The sequence below is a fragment of the Nilaparvata lugens genome, chromosome 1 (assembly GCF_014356525.2).
Source record: "Nilaparvata lugens isolate BPH chromosome 1, ASM1435652v1, whole genome shotgun sequence".
Taxonomy (NCBI): Eukaryota; Metazoa; Arthropoda; class Insecta; order Hemiptera; family Delphacidae; genus Nilaparvata; species Nilaparvata lugens.
The window spans coordinates 73,010,919-73,026,870 of NC_052504.1; the positions used below are offsets into that span (position 1 = coordinate 73,010,919).

A 15,952-nucleotide genomic window follows, 5' to 3' on the forward strand; every position below is an offset into this window, starting at 1 on the left:
GCTAACCCTTATAAACAGCATTGAAGATTTGTATACATTATCTAGGAACATTGGGTTATATGTTGAAAATCAGGTGACATATTATCATAGGGTACTGATAGTGTAAGTTACTGATGTTTGTATTTTGTATAATGTATTATGTTTATATATTTGACTCTGAAGACCTCAGATAAGGCTGCAATAGAATTCTATCTAATTCTATTTTTATTTTAATATTTGATTATATTCTATTAATCAAATGTTATTGCTATGCATAGCGTCTTGATGCTGTGGATGGGTAAGACCTGTCCAGGGATCAAGTTGTGAGTCCGTGACTGTACGTGGAAATCCAGCTTCACACCAACAAAATACCGGGCCACTGATATTTTCTAGGAAGAATTATCCCAAAGTAAATTTCCTTACAGCTACACTTGCTGCTTGAATATAGACATACAATTTACATTTTCTGTTTTTTGATGATAAATTGTTGAAAACCTGGTATAAATACATTTTTCAGGATAATTTAACATTGTAGGCTAAAAAGCCTAATGCTACATGACGCATATTCAAAACACTACAAATGAAATTAAGTGGTATTGTTCATAATTAAGAAAACTGAATATATTATATGCATTGGGAAAATTAGAAACCTACCTCGTATCCCATAGAAGGATAAAGAAGTTTAACCCAATTGCGTCTAGCAAAAAGAAAATGCCATTTGACGAACGGAAAAGCCATATGCGAGTACAGTGCATAGTTCTGAGTGCTTTGAATGTGTGAAGAAATTGTGTCATAATGCATGAACCACTGCAGACTTTCACACACCTGTAACAGAATATAATTTCAGCGATTATTGGAAGATTCATTCATTCTCAAACCATTCACAAAAAGATTATGTATTAATTCATCCTTCAATTCTGTTAAATCATTGCAATTTACTTTGAAATTTCTCAGTTTTAAAATTATGTACTAGATTGTATTTGTGCCTTGCAATTGATCTGAGTGGAACATGGATTGATCTGAGCGGATTTATGGGATTATCATTTAATTATAATGTTTGTGTGTTTTCAAGTTATCATACAAACTTTTCAGGATTTCCTATTGAGTAGTAGAGAACTGAGAAAGTAATCACTTCTACTTATTGAGGAAATTTCAATTGATGAAATAATTTAGAAAAAATTATTGAATAATAAAGTAATTATTTATTTATTATACACAGATAAACTTTTACATCCTTTTCTTTCATGACACATCGGTTTCGGGTATGAAGTAGCATTGCAAAACTAAATAAATAATTATTTCTAAGTTAGTTGAAGAATAATTCCAAAGTATTTTTTTCATGTACTATGGAATTATTTTTTAAGTAACAAATCAAATAGTCCTAATGAAATAAGTTACTAGAAATTATTTCCAACTTTATAAAAAATGCGTGTATAGACTCTAGTCCAGTCAAGGAAAGGTTATAGAGGGAAAAGTTAGGAAGACAATTTTTGACCCCGCAGTTCTGTTAAGGTTAGTAAGGAGGTAAACATATCAAAAGTCCCCACCCCTACCCCCTGTGCTAAGGGGGTGGGGTGGTTTAAAGGTACCATTTTTTGGTTTCTCGCATAAAACTCAAAAACTATGTATCCTAAGGACTTGACTGACATATAACAGATTGGAGCTTACATAATTTCCTACAATATTCATTCTATAACTATTTTTATATCTCCTCTAGTTTTCGAGATATCCGCTCTTGAAGGTGTAACATTTTGAAAAAAAACACGTTTGCCGCCAATTTTTTGTATTTTTGCTCTTATAACTTTTTAAAAATCGATTGGAAAAGTCCATGTTGATTATGATCTTATAGAGCATTAAATTCATTAAATTATAATGTTTGTGTGTTTTCAAGTTATCATACAAACTTTTCAGGATTTTCTATTGATTAGTAGAGAACTGAGAAAGTAATAACTTCTACCTATTGAGGAAATTTAAATTCATAAAATAATTTAGAAAAATTATTGAATAATAAAGTAATTATTTATTTTATTATACACAGATAAACTTTTACATCCTTTTCTTTCATGACACATCGGTTTCGGGTATAAAGTAGCATTGCAAAACTAAATAAATAATTATTTCTAAGTTAGTTGAAGAATAATTCCAAAGTATTTTTTCATGTACTATGGAATTATTTTTTAAGTAACAAATCAAATAGTCCTAATGAAATAAGTTATTAGAAATTATTTCCTACTTTATAAAAAATGCGTGTATAGAGTCCAGTCAAGGAAAGGTTATAGAGGGAAAAGTTAGGAAGACAATTTTTGACCCCGCAGTTCTGTTAAGGTTAGTAAGGAGGTAAACATATCAAAAGTCCCCACCCCTACCCCCTGTGCTAAGGGGGTGGGGTGGTTTAAAGGTACCATTTTTTGGTTTCTCGCATAAAACTCAAAAACTATGTATCCTAAGGACTTGACTGACATATAACAGATTGGAGCTTACATAATTTCCTACAATATTCATTCTACAACTATTTTTATATCTCCTCTAGTTTTCGAGATATCCGCTCTTGAAGGTGTAACATTTTGAAAAAAAACACGTTTGCCACCAATTTTTTTTGTATTTTTGCTCTTATAACTTTTTAAAAATCGATTGGAAAAGTCCATGTTGATTATGATCTTATAGAGCATTAAATTCATTAAATTATCTTCAATTTGATGTATAATTTCACACTTTTACGAATTTCCCTACACCTTTAGTGCTGAGTGAGAAATTTCCATTCTCGCAACAATAGACCAATTGTCAAAGGAATTTTGAGGGGATGTTTTAAAAATAATGTTTGACTTTGCAACTTTGTTGAGACTAGTTAGGAGGAAACATAAGCGTTCAACCGACATAACTAACTATTCCAAAATGAAGCTTGATAAATTCTCTACACTTTTTTTTTCAGTGGAATTTTGTGATATTCCCAACAGTTCACGAGATATTCGCTCTTGAAGGTGTGTAATTGTAAAAATAATAGGTTTTTATACAATGTTTTGCTCTTTCAGGGTTTATAACTCTCCAACAATGAATGCATCATAAAAACTTATGCTTATCGTAGGTTTGTAGAGCATTGAATTCTCTTTGAAATTGTGAAATTATTTCATTTCCAAGTTTTCCTTTCATTGTTATAGCAGCGTCAATGTAGGGGGTGAATTTTTCATTGCTGTAACAAGTGTCAACTCATCGGTTCCACACCTTCAACAGAGGGGATAAAGATGCGCACTTTCACTATTTCGCTTACTAACTAGTCCAAATCAAGCTGCAAAGTAAAAACTTGTGTCACAGACACCCCCATTCAAATGTCACTGTCAAACGATCAATTGTTGCAGCAATGAAAATTTCTCCCCCTACGATGAAGGTGCTATAACAATGAAAGGAAAACTTGGAATAGCGTAATAATTACACCATTTCAAAGAAAATTCAATGCTCTACAAACCTACGATAAGCATAAGTTTTTATGATGCATCTATTGGAGAGTTATAAGCCCTGAAAGAGCAAAATATTGGATAAAAACCTATTATTTAAACAATTTCACACTTTCAAGAGCGAATATCTCGGGAACTGTTGGGAATATCACAAAATTCTACTGAACAAAAAGTGTAGATAATTTATCAAGCTTCAGTTTTGAATAGTTAGTTATGTCGATTAAATGCATTGTTCTCAAGATATGAGCATGGAAGCGAAACGCTGAAAAATTCAACTTTTAAACCACCCTCATCCCCTTAGCACATGAGTTAGGAATGGGGACTTTTGATAAGTTCTTCTTCTAACTAGTCTCAACAAAGCAGCAAAGTCAAAAATTAGGTTTAAAACATTCCCTCAAAATTCCTTTGTCAATTGTTGCGAAAATGGAGATTTCACATTCAACACTAAAGCTGCTGCAAAAAGTGTAGGGAAATTTGTAAAAACGTGAAATTATACATCAAATTTAAGAGAATTCAATGCTCTATAAGCTCATAATCAACATGGACTTTTCCCATCGATTTTTAAAAAGTTATAGAAGCAAAAAAAGAAAAAAATTTGTGGCAAACGTGTCTTTTTCAAAAATGTCACACTTTCAAGAGCAGATATCTCGAAAACTAGAGGAGATATAAAAAAAGGCTGTGGAATGAGTATTGTAGGAAATTATGTGATCTTAAATTTGTTATATGACAGTCAAGTCCTTAGTTTTTGAGTTTTATGCGAGAAACCAAAAAATGGCGAACTTCATTAATTGTAGTCTGTCATGATCAAATGATCAGTCAGTACAGTAAATGAATAACAGTCTTATTTAATAAAATATTACCCACTAACAGTTTTCAAAGTAGATCCAGTCATCTTCATTGCGAGAAAGTTTTCATAGACTCCCTGTGCTAACCGGTCGTAATCGCCATAACCTTGTACGGTTTGTAGAATAGATTGGAATCTGAAAAAATGGTAAATTATAATATGATGGTTGATGATGAAAAAACTTGGTAGTGGTGGATTAAATAATTTCTAGTTCGTGGAGGATAGAACTTCAGTGCAAGAGCAGGCTCTGAGATATATCATAAAGATGAATTTTTCAAGAGTATGTTAAAGAATATATTTTGGAATTTCAATCAATCAAAATTTAGTTTAATATAGGCATATAAATAAAACTATGTAGACAACTTAAAAAGTTTCCTACCTTTAGCGACCAGTCTTAGTTTCAATTTCTTTGCCAAGATTATTTAAACAATTACTAGAACACATTCTCTGCTTGAATCATTGCGATTTGGGTGAATTAATTAATAATAATAGGCCTATAACTATCGTTGGTATTTATTGACCTGTTCTTGTTGGTCTTGACCTGGAAGACCTCCTGCCAGACGGCGAAGAGGCTCTTCTGCACGTCCTTGGTGCCGATGTGTGCGTTGTTGACGTGAGCCAGGCGGATGGAGGCGCCAACCTGCACCTTGAGGCAGTGCATCAGTGCCAGACAGGCGCGGATGTCGTTGTTGGTCTTCTCGCCCAGCGCCAGCATCGTCCCAACATCTGTCTTCAGCCGCTGCAGGCGCGCTACCTCGCACAGGCGTTGCGCTAGTCTGGAAAAAATTAACACACATTCTTGAGAAATTAATTATACATTTAATTTAGGCTATAAAGGAATTGCATATTCAATTTAATTCAGGAAAACAATGAAAGTAATCTAAACATTTGAGCAACAACAGCATTACCAAAATATGTAGTAGCTTAGGCCTAAATATAAAAATACTTTTTCTCTAGAATGCGAACAAAAGCATTGCTACTGAATGTAAGGCCCGCCGCAAAGTAGACCCACTTTAATCCATGAAAAGCAACCCACGCCGTAGGATGTTTTGTAAACCATTGTTATAGAATTATTCATAATCAATCAGCTGACAAGTGGATTATTCATTGCAGGTATTACACAGATGTCTAGAAAAGCCTAGCAATGGTTTACGAAGCATCCCACGGCGTGGGTTGCTTTTCGTGGATTCGCGAGGGTCTACTTTGCGGCGGGCCTAATGGATAAATAATGAATAATGCCATGTGTCGTAATGAATAATGGTGCCATTACAATAATTATTTAATTATTTATCCAATCATCATTATGAGTGTTTACTTGTTGCTTGTTTCATATACTTTGTTCCATTTTATGATTCGATTGTATTTATTCCTTACTCCATCACAATTTAAATCCTGACAATAATTATTCATAAGTACAAAGTACAATCGACCCCTGCTTTCAATGTAGGGGATTTTTTATTTCTACCTCTTACCTTTTCACATATGAGCTAGAAGTCCGAGCACATACTATAACCTGAATAGAGTATGTTGAGACTTGGGCTTATAGTCGACTAAATATCGGCGTAACCAGATTGTGAAATTGAGACTTTCTCATGCTAGCCCATGTGACTTGATATACGATATTCAATGTGGCATGCATTGGATGCAGCACCAGCAGAGTTGTCAAGTTGAATATATTCTGTCAAATGAGCTTCCATGAGCAAGCCTCAATTTATCACAATCTGGCAACACCATTTAGTCGCTGCATTGACTAACGACTGAAATATTCTATGCATTGAAAATATTCGGTTTGTTACAAGGAATTGCATGGAAAAGTATCACTTTCACATAATCTAGCCTCGATAATATTTGGTCGACTTGACCTCAAGTTTAAACTTACTATAATCAGAGTATGAAATGAAGTACATGCTCAATGAAAATATGTGAAAAGCAGAGAAATGTTTGGAATTGACTATATTAAATTTGAATATGATTCAAACTGTGATGCAATATAGTTATTTGTGCAACTAGTGCGCAAAGTGACAGTTTGCTGCACCGAAAGAAACGTTTACGCCCGAGCCGTAAGCGAGGGCGGAATGGTTTCTTGAGTGCAGCAGAGGAACTTTGCGCACGTATTTCACATTAAGTTTTTCCTACAGTTACCATTGAATATGAAAAATGGGTAATTATGGGTAAAATTGCATGAAATGCATCAAATGTATATCTGTGTAATTTTATTATTAATAAATAAAATAGAATGTAGTATGTGTGTTTGAATGGCGGCTGTGTGCTGTCAAATGCTGTCATCCACCACAGTCCACCACCTCAAGACTCTTATAACGTGCTAGACCCAAAGTCACAGTTACCAACTTAATTTTGATTTTGCTGCACTGGTGCTCCATATAACCTACTAACTATTTTGCGTTTCCATGTTGCAAATCTGGAGTGCAGGAAAAATTTTTCCCGCACTAGAGCGGAAAAGTGATTCTTTGCGTTCTGTAATCAGTGCAGCAATGGCCACTTTTCAAGGTAACTGTAGGAAAAATAATGTATGTTACTATATAACTGAAATGGAAGAAAGTACCTAAGTTAGATGAGACAATGAAAATTCAATTCAAGTCAAAAAGTTCTTTGTTCATCACAAAAAAACAAGACAATATGATTCACAATTTGTTAGATCAACACAAGTCTTACATAAGAATAATATTTTTAAAAAAACATTAGTAAATAACAGATTGAAATGATTCAAATAGAAAATGAGTTCTCAATCTAACTTCAAAATTAAAGTAGGTTATAATGCAGTGATAAAATAGTTAAAGAATTCGTATCATAATAGGAATTATTATTCAACTCCTCATGATTGAATAGAGGGAGGAGTCGTGAACCGACAGGGAATTTATTGAGGAATCATCTTCCAAAATAAAAATAATGAAATAATCTTCCTTTTTCAGCTAATTGAAAATGAGTATGTATAAATGAGAAGGTGAGAAGGCATTATTATTTATTTATTCCTTTATTATTGGTAGATTCAAACATTGCTTTATTCAGGGGTAATTTATATATGAGTGAATTAGGGAGGAAAAGTTATTGGGTGATAATTTTTGTTCATATTCTAATAAATAGATGAGAAATCAAGGGCTTTGAAAAATGAATGCATATAATTATTTATTTGATAATTAATGTCGATTATTTAGTTTTGTTAAAAATCATTATTTCTTTGTTGAATTTTGTTTGTTTACAGTAGACCAGACCGAAATCAAAACAGAGAATGCAATAGACTGCAAAATAGAGATTGATAATAGACAATGAGAATGTGAATAGATATGTTGAATATATGCCTACCGGTAAGAGCAGGTTGGTGGGAAGTGCAGAACATAGGCGATCTGTCGTAGTGGCCTCAAGGCTGGCACATAGGCGTCGTTGCAGATACAAATGACAGGACGGCGTAAGACAACTGCTTCACTCTTCTTCTTCTTTTTCGCTCCCTTTTCGGCGCCTTCTTTCGAGCCAGCAAATCTCACTACAACCTCAATCGACGCCTGCTCCAAATAGAATATATTTATTGAATTGGTAGTGAGAAATTTGCCATACCCTTAGTTTGTGAACAGATTTCTTAGATTACTGAGTAGTAAATAGTGAAATATTTCCTCAACTTAGGACCTTATTACATTAGGCCAACAGGCTCAGCCACCAGTGGGACACCAGATACTGACGGTCGAATGGTGTCTTATTCGGGTCACCAGCCCGGCCACCATTCCTCGAGTAACAACTTAAATTACACACGTCCACCGCTGGTGGCTCTCTGGAGTCGTCCCACTGGGGACCCAACCTGTTGGTTTAAAATAATACGAACCTAATAGACGCTAAAGCTTCTTTCAGAAACCAATTAATGAGACTTTGCTGTAGACAAATTTCAGCTTCCCGCTACAGGAACCCTATAGACAGTTACATTATGTGGTTTCCAGACTCTTTCTTCATAATTTATTAATAAACATTCCACAATTTGAATTTGCTATTTTATTCTATAGTTATGATTATATAAGTGGTGTCTATTTCTAATTCTTCTCTTTTGAATTTTGATAATGGAAAATCCAGAAAAGTGATCACTGGTTGATTATCTGCATTCCATTCTACTTTCCTTGCCCTATACCATAGGTAAGGAAAGTATTGCTTTCCGCAAAAAATTAAGGTACCCCAATTTCCATATTTCTATACGTTTCAAGGTCCCCTGAGTCCAAAAAGTGGTTTTTGGGTATTAGTCTGTATGTGTGTGTGTGTGTGTGTGTGTGTGTGTGTGTGTGTGTTGTGTGTGTGTGTGTGGTGTGTGTGTGTGTGTGTGGTGTGTGTGTGTATGAGTGTATGTGCGTCTGTGTACACGATATCTCATCTCTTAATCAACGGAATGTCTTAAAATTTGGAACTTAAGGTCCTTCCCCTATAAGGATCCGACACGAACAATTTCGTTCAAATGCAATTCAAGATGGCGGCTAAAATGGCGAAAATGTTGTCAAAAACAGGGTTTTTCGCGATTTTCTCAAAAACGGCTCCAACGATTTTGATCAAATTTATACCTAGAAAAGTAATTGATAAGCTCTATCAACTGCCACTAGTCCCATATCTGTAGAAATGTCAGGAGCTCCGCCCCATCTAAGCAAAGTTTGATTTTAGATTCCCAATTATCAGGCTTCAGATACAATTTAAACAAAAAAATCCAAGTGGAAAAGATTGGGCATGAAAATCTCTACAATTAATGTCCAGTAACATTTTCACTTAAAATTGAAAATAAGCTCGAAGTTCAAGAAAATAAGATTACTTATTACCAACAACGAGTGGAAAAAGGGAGAACAGGAATTGAAAAGGTTCAGACAGGTGAAAAGGGAGAGAAGATACTCACCGCGAAACATAAAAGGGGAAGAAGAAAAAAAATGAGATAAAGAAGAAGAAAAAGAAAAAAATAGATAAAGAGGAAGAAGAAGAAAAAGAAGAAGGAGGAGGAGAATGAAGAGGAGGAGGAGAAGGGGAAGGAGGAGAATAAATAAATAATTATTCAATTTGCAAACTGTTGGCAAGTGTTGATTCTATTAAATCATTCACTATGATCAGATAGCAGACTTCATGTGTGTGCAGCGTTATTGTCCTGTCACCAGCTGGCTTAGATCTTCGAATAGTAGACTAATTTAGATGCGCGGGAACACTAGCGTCAGTTGATCAATTTTCATAACGGCAAGGAAAGTTGTGTGAGTGCGCCACACCAGATTTTTTGCTTATGTTCTAACAATTATACACATAAGTTGAACATCCTTTTATATCATGTTTTCATTTCATCAATTTCCATTACACAATGATATATAAATTATTTATGGGTTATGATGTGAATTATGCTATTATCTTTCTATCATTTTTATTGTAGTATTTATAACTATTCCCCACAGACAGATTTATCTATGTGAGAAAAAATCACAATTTTGTTTCACATTGTATTGTCTATTGATTTTTGGATAAATTGATTTCATTTGATCTTCCATATAAATTTTACTGATACAAAGTTGATACATAATTGAATCTCGATTAGATATTCTAATTCAATCTGATAGAGATTCTATTCTTCTCTACAGTTATCTATTTTACTTGAATTTGATTTTTTACACTACAATTTTGATTTATAATTGTAGGTACTGTTATACAATAGGGGTAATCACAATGTTGGAGTTAGCTGGCTGAGGCGTGCTATTAGCTAACTCTGTTAGCTATTTGCTAAGTCTGTGTTAACTCAATGCTATAGTAGTACGTTAGAAGAAAAATAGCAGACGAGATAGCAGATAGCGCAGGTTTGAGTCCGCTAACTCTAGCTAACTCTGTTGAAACGGCAGCCATATTTGTTTTTGTTATATTTGGTAAAAAAAGTGAGGTTATGAACTTTGAGTTACACAAATTATCCACTTGGAGCACTATTGCAGTTAGCTTACATCAAGGTCTATAAATACAGGTCATGACACTCGTGTTCCTTATGGAGCGGCCATTATGTGGGGTCTTCATGGCGGTACATTTGTAAATCCAATCCAATTCAAATTGCTCGTAACAAAGTTATGCATTTTAAAACAATATTCTAGTTCACATAATATGTGAATTCAGGTTTTCAATTTTTTAATAATGAAATTTAAATAATAAATGCTTCAATCATTCATTTATTTATTATTAAAAATTGTTCTTATTCTTGTAACTTAAGGATTATGATTCATAAGGCATTGGGAAAAGACAGAAATATGCGAGGCCAACTTCAAATAGAGTTTCAAGTTCCCGATCAATTAAATCTTAAAATCAACAATTCAGTTCCTAGTTGGAATCTGAATATTATTATTCTGTCGGAACAATTTATTTTACAATTCAAAGCCAAGCAATATCCCTCGAAGAAAATAACACATCATGTTGTTCAATCTAGAATGATAACAGCTGATAAATTTGAAAAATTGGTGAACTAGAACCCCCATAAAATGGAGATTTTGCAATGCATCACGGGACTGTGTCATGACCTGTATTTATAGACCTTGGCTTACATCAGTTGGTTTTAGATGGGGCGTTCACAATCCAGAGTTATCAAATAGCACTTTAGCTGGCTAAAACAACATTGTGAATATCGCTAGTACGGTAGATGGAAAACAGAAAAGATCTCATTAAGGTTTCAGCATGATTACACTACAGTAGCTACAAACCTGAGGAGCTCCGTCGATTTCATCCAAAATGAGGCAATTGGGCCGAGGGTCTTTGCCCATGACTGCTTTCATTTGTGTGGCTGCTTCCAACTGCGTCCTGAACAGCTCGGGGCTGCGGTCGTCACTGGCATTCATCTCAACCACGTTGTAGCCTGAAAGCATACACACAATATTAAGAGAACTTGATTATAGAGAAAATTAAAATTGACCAATACTTATTGACCGAGCGAAGTGAGATCTAAGATTCAAGTCGACGGTTTTACATTTCTCTTTATGTTTATTTTTATGTTGCATTTACAGCGAAACGCAGCAATAGATTTTCATGAAATTTGACAGGTATGCTCCTTTTTGAATTTCGCGTCGACGTATGTATAGTTTTTTTTTTAAATTTTACATTTTAAGGATAATACAAAAAGAACAGGAGTTTCCTTCTAACGCCAATATTACCGTAAAAATTTGACTATAGAATTATTAATCATGAATCAGCTGTCGAATGGATTATTAATTGCATGCAATTAATATCTCAATGTAACTTGGTAAAAAATCAGCTGCTGTGTGGAATATTAATTGCACTATTAAATGAACCATTGATTGCATGCAATTAATAACTAAAATAGCATAGTATTGTCTCTCGACCTTTCTCTGCTTTGAACTCGGACTGACCTGTTGCCGTATGTCTTAAAGGATATTAGCTCTTGATGTTAGCATTTTTGATACAGCAACCCCAACAGCCATTAGCCGTTTTCACACCGATATCTCACCGACACGACATACAGACAGGATTTACTCTGATGAACAGTATAAGAAGAGGCTGTGGTTTATAGCTGTGAGAGGTGTTCACAGAACAACTAGTAATAATTATTCAATCGTTATGAGAAATTTAATTTAAACGATACCAGACTACTACACACTACAGTTACTATACAGTAATAATTGTATTGCACACTACAAAATTGTAATCAGAAGAACATTGAGATATCAAACTGAAATGCTTTATTAATCAAAAGATGAAAATTTTTCATCAACTCCAATCTAATCGATTTAACTTCTGCAATAGCAAGTACCATTAGAAAGTATCTAACTGCAATGCTTATCGAGGAGTACGCATTCCTCTACATTTAATGGGAAACTCCAGTAAAATAATTATAAAATGGAAGCATCAAGAATGAAATAATACTTGAAAATTTGGATTTTAGACCTAGCGGTTTAGTTTTTTTCTTTGCTCATCATAAACAAAGAGTTAAGGCTAAACCACATGAGGCGTTTTTCAGACGAGTCGGGAGAACAGGAAGCTTTCAGGTTAGCTCATTGGGTTGACGTTTGGGAATCTGGTGATAATCAGTCAATCGGAGAGCTTCCTGCCCTGCAGACTCATCTGAAAAATTCCTCATGTGGCTTGGTCCTAAAATGGAAGCAGCGCTCTCCAGCTTTCATTATGGCTGTGCAAAGGCTGAAAATAAACTTTCTACTGGTGATATTTTTTAAAGTTATTCGATTAGTATACTATCAAGCTATCAAAATAAAAAAGTTTTCTCAGGAAAACATTTTTTTCGATCATTACTTTTTGAGATATGAGCGCCTGATGTTTAAATCTTTGGGACAGAACATTTCAAATTCTGTGAGAGATAAATCTATGAGATTCAAAGGATACATTCTTCATGCTATTGTTAATTGAATAAAACGAAAATTTTCCGATAATATAAATTTTTGAGAAAGTTATTCAATTTACCAAAATGACCACTAAAAGCTATTTTGGGTCATTTTTAGTAAATTGAATAGCATTTCAAAAATTGATATTTTCATAAAATTTTATTTTTATTCAATCAACGATATCATGAAGAATTTATCCTCTGAATCTCATGGATTTATCTCTTACCGAATTTGAAATGTTCTGTCCCAAAGATTTAAACTTCAGGCGCTCATATCTCAAAGAGTAATGATCGGAAAAAAATGTTTTCCTGAGAAAACGTTTCCATTTTGATAGCTTGATAGTATACTAATAGAAAAAATTTGGAAAATATCACCAGTATAAAGTTTATTTTTAGCCTTTGCACAGCCTTATGCTATTGATCATCTACTTCCAAATGTTTAAACACGAACAATGTTTTGGACTTCAATCTCTACTTTGAATGGGAAACTACCGTAGGCCTATAATAGAATGGAAGCATTTAGAATGAAATAAAATAATTGAAACCTCATATTATATTAGACCTAGTGGTTTAGTTCGTTCAAGAAGGGATACATAGAGTAGTGTACTGACCAGCGTGCCTAGCCAGGATATGAGCTAGAGTGGTTTTCCCCAAACCAGGTGGGCCACACAGCAAGGCGACTTTGTGGTGTGGACGACCCAACTCATCAAGTTCGCTCCGCAGTTCTGTCTCAAATTTCTTTTTGAATTTTCCGCCACCTGTTGGAAATTCAACAAAATATCATAAGTTTGAAAATCAGTATTGGAATATAATGTATTTTTTTTATTATTGGTTACTAGCTTATCCGGCGAACTTCGTACCGCCAAAAATTCAATGTATCTCATGTCATACTTGACTTTATTTGGTGAATCATGAAATTTTTCTGACAATCAATATTCTTATTTACATCTGAATACGGACTTCCTATGTGCTTAAAACTACCGTTTTAATACCAGTGAGCAATCTTATCACAGAGTGACGTGGTTATTACAGCTGGTAAGTTGATAGGCTAAATCATATTATCACAACATGATCTTGATTCATAATGATCTTCCCGTTCTACGTTAGCCGCTCGGCCGACAATTTCGAAAACATAGGTCTGTAAAATGGATTAATATATTATAATTATTATTAGCCCCCCTATTAATATTTCTGGTCAGAAACCAGAAATTATGTATTTTATCCTCAATATTCACACAACATATTCCAAAAGTTTCATGCCGTTCTGTCAAGTAGTTTTCGAGTCTATAGGGAACAAACAAACACACAATCATTTTTATATAATATAGATTTTATTTTTACATTCACGTCTACGACTAGTTTGCTTGAACTCGAAATAATAATGAAGTATCAAACTATTTGAAAATATATGCTTCACATATTCTACACAATATTAAACATTATAAGAAAGGCAAATGGATTCATTTAATAGACTGATCAACTATTCATTATGAATACTTTCAAAACACTAGATTCAAACATAGAAATATGATTTTCCGTTACATGAAATACTGTTTGTAACTGATTAAAAAACTAACAGGTTTTTTATTAGTACCTAATTGAGGGTGAATTTGTTTGATTTAAGATGAAATAGAAAATACGGACTATAAAAGCCATAAATCACTAATAGGAAAAGTACTTTGAAATAACTTTGATGTAGCTGAATGAATAATAAAAGACGAATCCATAATACAATTAGACGTTTTGCATAGGTGTCATCACAAGGCTTTGCTTCTTTAGCTTTACATAATTATAAACATGTATTATTGTAGGATGAATAAAACAAATTAAATAATTAACTTGAATTATTAAGCTACTAAAGCTCAGGTTTCAAATAAATGATCACTCACCTGCCTTTCCTTTGTCTTCAAACTTTTCAAATTTTTGTTTAGCTATGATTTTATTTTCTCTATTGAAAACGACTTTATCCCATAATTTCAGCCATTTTAGAAGAGATTTATTCGTTCCCTGAAAACATAAGAAAACTAGCAAGAATAAAACATAAATAAGAGAAAACATAACAGATAAAAACTGAATACATGATGTAAATTTCTATTTAAATAATATTGCAGTATTTGAATGTAAAGAAAATTAGATGAGATGAAAATTGAAAATTGAGGAAATAGTGACCTAGAAATAATGTGAATGAAAACTTCCTTTTGCATTTTGTTTAAGGTGAAAGAAACAAAACATTTTGTAGAATTAATCAACAACAATAAAAGGATCTGGTGCATCTACAGAGGAACTTGGTTATAATGCCATTTTAGGGACCACACACTTAATTACGTTATAGAATCGTATGAAGCTATAGAAGAGTTTTAGAAGAGACGCTATAGAAGATTTTTCAAAATCTCCAGTTTTAACCGGGGAAAAATTAAAAACCATAGTTTTTATATGGATAACGCACTTTTAAAAAAGGTGATTTAGGAAATACATACTTTAACGAAGGCTATAATATGATGTACTAGCAGGTTCTATTTTAAAACTTGACGTAATGAAATCTTAAAGAATTGAAAATAGGCCTATAACAAGCCTCGGTTGATCAAGAATTTATATGCAAAATTTCAAGTAAATCAGTCCATTAGTTCAGACGTGATGATGCGTCAAAAATAGTTTTCCTATCCCGTACGTGTATAAGCTTTTATCACACTCATTTATAGCTATAAATGAATGACGTTATATCCGCGTTGCCGCTTTGGCCTAGGCCGCAATAACAAATTTACACTGTATATAATTTTTGTGACTTGAGATAGGCACCGCTTTCGCAGATAGTGAATTTACGTCAATTTTCAATGAATTAGATGTGAATTGGTAACTAATTAGATGCTACCAAATCTGCGGTGAAAAAAGCTAAACTCACCTCATCACTTAGCAGGTCCAAATATCGTCTCGGTCGATACTTTTCTACCCACAATTCTTTTTCGACTGACTGCTCAGCATCCAGATTTGTATCAGGGGCTGTTTCCATTTCTGTTTTCTCATTCAGGTCGTATGACTTTTGCAACTGAAGTAAAATCATACAATGCATTTTCAAAACACATACACTACATAAAAAACATGTTCAGTACATATAAAATAGAATGATAATCATCATTCAACCATTAATCTACTTCAACAGTATTGAACACTGTCCATTTTCATGAGAGGCAGTTCTGCAGGATTAGTTGCACATATATAGTAAAGTATGATTTTGGCAAATCTCCATTCAATGGAACTTGCATTTTCAGATGTAACCGGTTCCAACCACACATTCCTCTGCTTCCAATGTTTATTACGTAATAGATTACATTTCATTATACTTAT

At 33.6% G+C, this 15,952-nt stretch overlaps 1 protein-coding gene across 4 annotated transcripts in view; it reads right to left on the reverse strand.

Moving 5' to 3' along the window:
- LOC111055912 (chromosome transmission fidelity protein 18 homolog) overlaps positions 1–15,952 on the reverse strand; it is a 70,073-nt gene that overhangs the window by 38,467 nt on the left and 15,654 nt on the right. For all 4 annotated transcript variants that reach the window (XM_039442497.1, XM_039442505.1, XM_039442508.1 and 1 more), the window contains 8 exons: positions 15,510–15,653; positions 14,500–14,617; positions 13,222–13,368; positions 10,962–11,113; positions 7,594–7,790; positions 4,794–5,048; positions 4,297–4,408; positions 634–804 (listed from right to left, as the gene is read on the reverse strand). In XM_039442497.1, the coding sequence (XP_039298431.1) occupies positions 634–804; positions 4,297–4,408; positions 4,794–5,048; positions 7,594–7,790; positions 10,962–11,113; positions 13,222–13,368; positions 14,500–14,617; positions 15,510–15,653 (1,296 nt within the window). The remainder of the gene's footprint in view (positions 1–633; positions 805–4,296; positions 4,409–4,793; positions 5,049–7,593; positions 7,791–10,961; positions 11,114–13,221; positions 13,369–14,499; positions 14,618–15,509; positions 15,654–15,952) is intronic.